This window comes from Meleagris gallopavo, chromosome 20, assembly GCF_000146605.3.
Source record: "Meleagris gallopavo isolate NT-WF06-2002-E0010 breed Aviagen turkey brand Nicholas breeding stock chromosome 20, Turkey_5.1, whole genome shotgun sequence".
Taxonomy (NCBI): Eukaryota; Metazoa; Chordata; class Aves; order Galliformes; family Phasianidae; genus Meleagris; species Meleagris gallopavo.
The window spans coordinates 7,533,561-7,536,440 of NC_015030.2; the positions used below are offsets into that span (position 1 = coordinate 7,533,561).

At 65.2% G+C, this 2,880-nt stretch overlaps 1 protein-coding gene across 1 annotated transcript; it reads left to right on the forward strand.

The window, feature by feature from the left end:
* The first annotated feature begins 2 nt into the window (after window positions 1-2).
* FSCN2 (fascin actin-bundling protein 2, retinal) lies at window positions 3-2,856 on the forward strand. The gene is made up of 5 exons (XM_010721496.3): window positions 3-825; window positions 1,847-2,003; window positions 2,083-2,204; window positions 2,287-2,454; window positions 2,534-2,856. Exons 1-5 carry the CDS (start codon window positions 3-5, stop codon window positions 2,737-2,739), a joined length of 1,476 nt encoding a protein of 491 aa, XP_010719798.1. The 3' UTR covers window positions 2,740-2,856.
* The last annotated feature ends 24 nt before the right edge of the window (window positions 2,857-2,880 follow it).

Sequence of the window (2,880 nt, forward strand, 5' to 3'; positions counted from 1 at the left end):
AGATGCCAACGAATGGGATCCACCAGGTCCTGAAGATCCAGTTCGGGCTGATCAACTGCGAGAGCCGCTACCTGACGGCGGAGAGCTTCGGCTACAAGGTGAACGCCTCGGCGCCCAGCCTGAAGCGCAAGCAGATATGGACGCTGGAGCAGGACGAGGCCGACAGCTCCGTCGTCTTCCTCAAGAGCCACCTGGGCCGCTACCTGGGGGCCGACAAGGACGGGCAGGTGCGCTGCGAGGCCGAGCAGCCGGGCCGCGATGAGCGCTTCAGCATCATCACGCAGTCGGACGGGCGCTGGGCGCTGCAGTCGGCGCCGCACCGGCGGTTCTTCGGCGGCCGCGAGGACCGGCTGTCCTGCTTCGCTCCCAGCATCACCGAGGGCGAGCTGTGGACCGTGCACCTGGCCATGCACCCGCAGGCCAACCTGCTGAGCGTCAGCCGCCGCCGCTACGCGCACCTGAGCACCCACGAGGACGAGATCGCCACCGACAGCAACCTGCCCTGGGGGGTGGACGCGCTCATCACGCTCTGCTTCCAGGACAAGAAGTACAGCCTGCGCACGGCCGACGAGCGCTACCTGCGCTGCGATGGGATCTTGGTGCCCGAGCCCGGCGCCCGCACCGGCTACACGCTGGAGTTCAAGGCGGGTAAGCTGGCCTTCAAGGACTGCGATGGGAAGTACCTGGCGCCCACCGGGCCCACCGGAACGCTCAAATCCGGGCGCAGCTCCAAGCCGGGCAAGGACGAACTCTTCGATCTGGAGGAAAGTCACCCCCAGGTGGTTTTCACGGCGGCCAACGGCAGATTCGTCTCCATCCGGCAGGGTAAGGGCTGAGCGGTGGGGCACGGTGTGAACGTGGGGGGTGGTCAGCCCAAAGTGTGGGCTCTCGGCGAGAGCACCAAGAGGAGACCCTACGAAAGCAGCCCCAGCTTTGGGACGGGCACCTCATGGACCCTGGGGATCGCTCAGCCCAAAGCAGCCCCAGCCCCGGAGGTCTCCGTGAGAGCGCTCTGCATGGAGAGGAGAACCTATGAAAACAGCCCCTGCTGGGGGTACAGGGCCTGGGGGTCCTTGAGGTTGGTCAGCTCCAGGTGTGGGCTCACCATGAGAGCATGGCCAGGACACCACTCCGGGAGGAGACCCTATAAAAACAGCCCCTGTCTGGGGTCAGTGTGTGACCACAGCCCTGCTGCCAGCTGTAGTGTGGGTTGCTCGGAGGCTGCCCTGGGAGCCCATTTGGGACTGGCAGTGGATCTGTGCAGCACTCCAAGTGCTATGTGCATATATGTGCGTGTGCAAGGCTCTGTGTGGTGCACTGCAGTGCATGCATGTTTCTGTGCAGGTCACGCATGTGCAACGCTGTGAGCATGAGTTCAGGCACACGGCTCCATGCAACTTGTGTGTGTGTGTGTGTGTTTGCAGGTGCACAGCTGTGCAGGCTGTACCTGTGTGCAAGCAAGGCTCTTTGCAGCACTGTGCATTCACCTGCATGCCTCTCTGCAAGGCTGAGTTTGGTGTATGAATGGAGTGCATGCCAGGTGCTGGCAGCATGCATGTTTGCACACACCGTGCTCACAACCAGAGCTGGCACACAGGGCCGTGCCATGGCCCCAGCTGCCCTGCTGTCCCCATGGCACTGGGAACGTTTGTGCCAAGCTCCTTAGGGCCGTGTGGGATATAAATAGGGGTCTGTGCACGGCTGCGCTGCTCAGATGGGCACACCACAATCAGATTAAGGGCCCAATTAGCCCGATTGTTCCCGGAGGGATTTACCCTGGGAGGGGCCGAGGGGGACAACGACACAACACACCCCACACGTGTGCTGATGCCCCTTCCACCCGCAGGCGTCAACGTGTCGGCCAACCAAGATGAGGAGCTGAACCACGAGACCTTCCAGCTGCAGATCGACCGTGACACCAAGAAGTGCAGCCTGCACACCAATGCTGGCAGCTACTGGACCCTGGTGGCCCACGGGGGCATCCGGGCCGTGGCTACCGAAGTGTGAGTGCAGCAGGGGCCGCGGGGGGGGGGGTGGGCTGGGGTGCGGGCAGCCCGGTGACACCGCTGTGCTGTCACCCAGTGCTGCCAACACCATGTTTGACATCGAGTGGCGCGGGCGGCGCGTGGCCCTGCGTGCCAGCAACGGCCGCTACGTGTGCACCAAGAGGAACGGGCAGCTGGCGGCCGTCAGCGACGCGGTGGGTGAGTGCGGAACTGGGGCTGGAGGTGGGGGTTGGTGGGAACGGTGCCCTCCCAGCCCCGCTCAGCCCCGTCCCCGTTGCAGGGGAGGACGAGGAGTTCACCCTGAAGCTGATCAACCGGCCCATGCTGGTGCTGCGGGGCGAGCACGGCTTCGTCTGCTACCACCGCGGCTCCAACCTGCTCGACTCCAACCGCTCCGTCTACGACGTCTTCCACGTGGGCTTCAGCGACGGCGCCTACCAGATCCGAGGTGCGTGGCGGTGTGGGGGGATGCGGGGCTGCCCACGGCCCCGCTGACGGCCCCACCGACGGCCCCGCGCTCTCCGCAGGTCAGGGGGGAAAGTTCTGGTACGTGGCGAGCAGCGGGGCGGTCTGCAGCGACGGGGACCTGTCCGAGGATTTCTTCTTCGAGTTTCGGGAGCGCGGGCGCGTCGCCATCAAAGGGAAGAATGGGCGGTACCTGCGCGGGGACCCGGCCGGCACCCTGCGGGCCGACAGCGAGTCGGTGCTGCGGGCCACGCTCTGGGAGTACTGAGCCCGGGGGCGGGGGGAGCCGGTGGCACCGACGGCAGCAGCCGCGTCCCCGACCGTCCCCAACTCATGTCATTAAAGTGCGTCTGGATTGCAGCAAGGCGCGGCCTTTTTCTTCGCGGCCAAGGCACGGTGGGTCAGGATC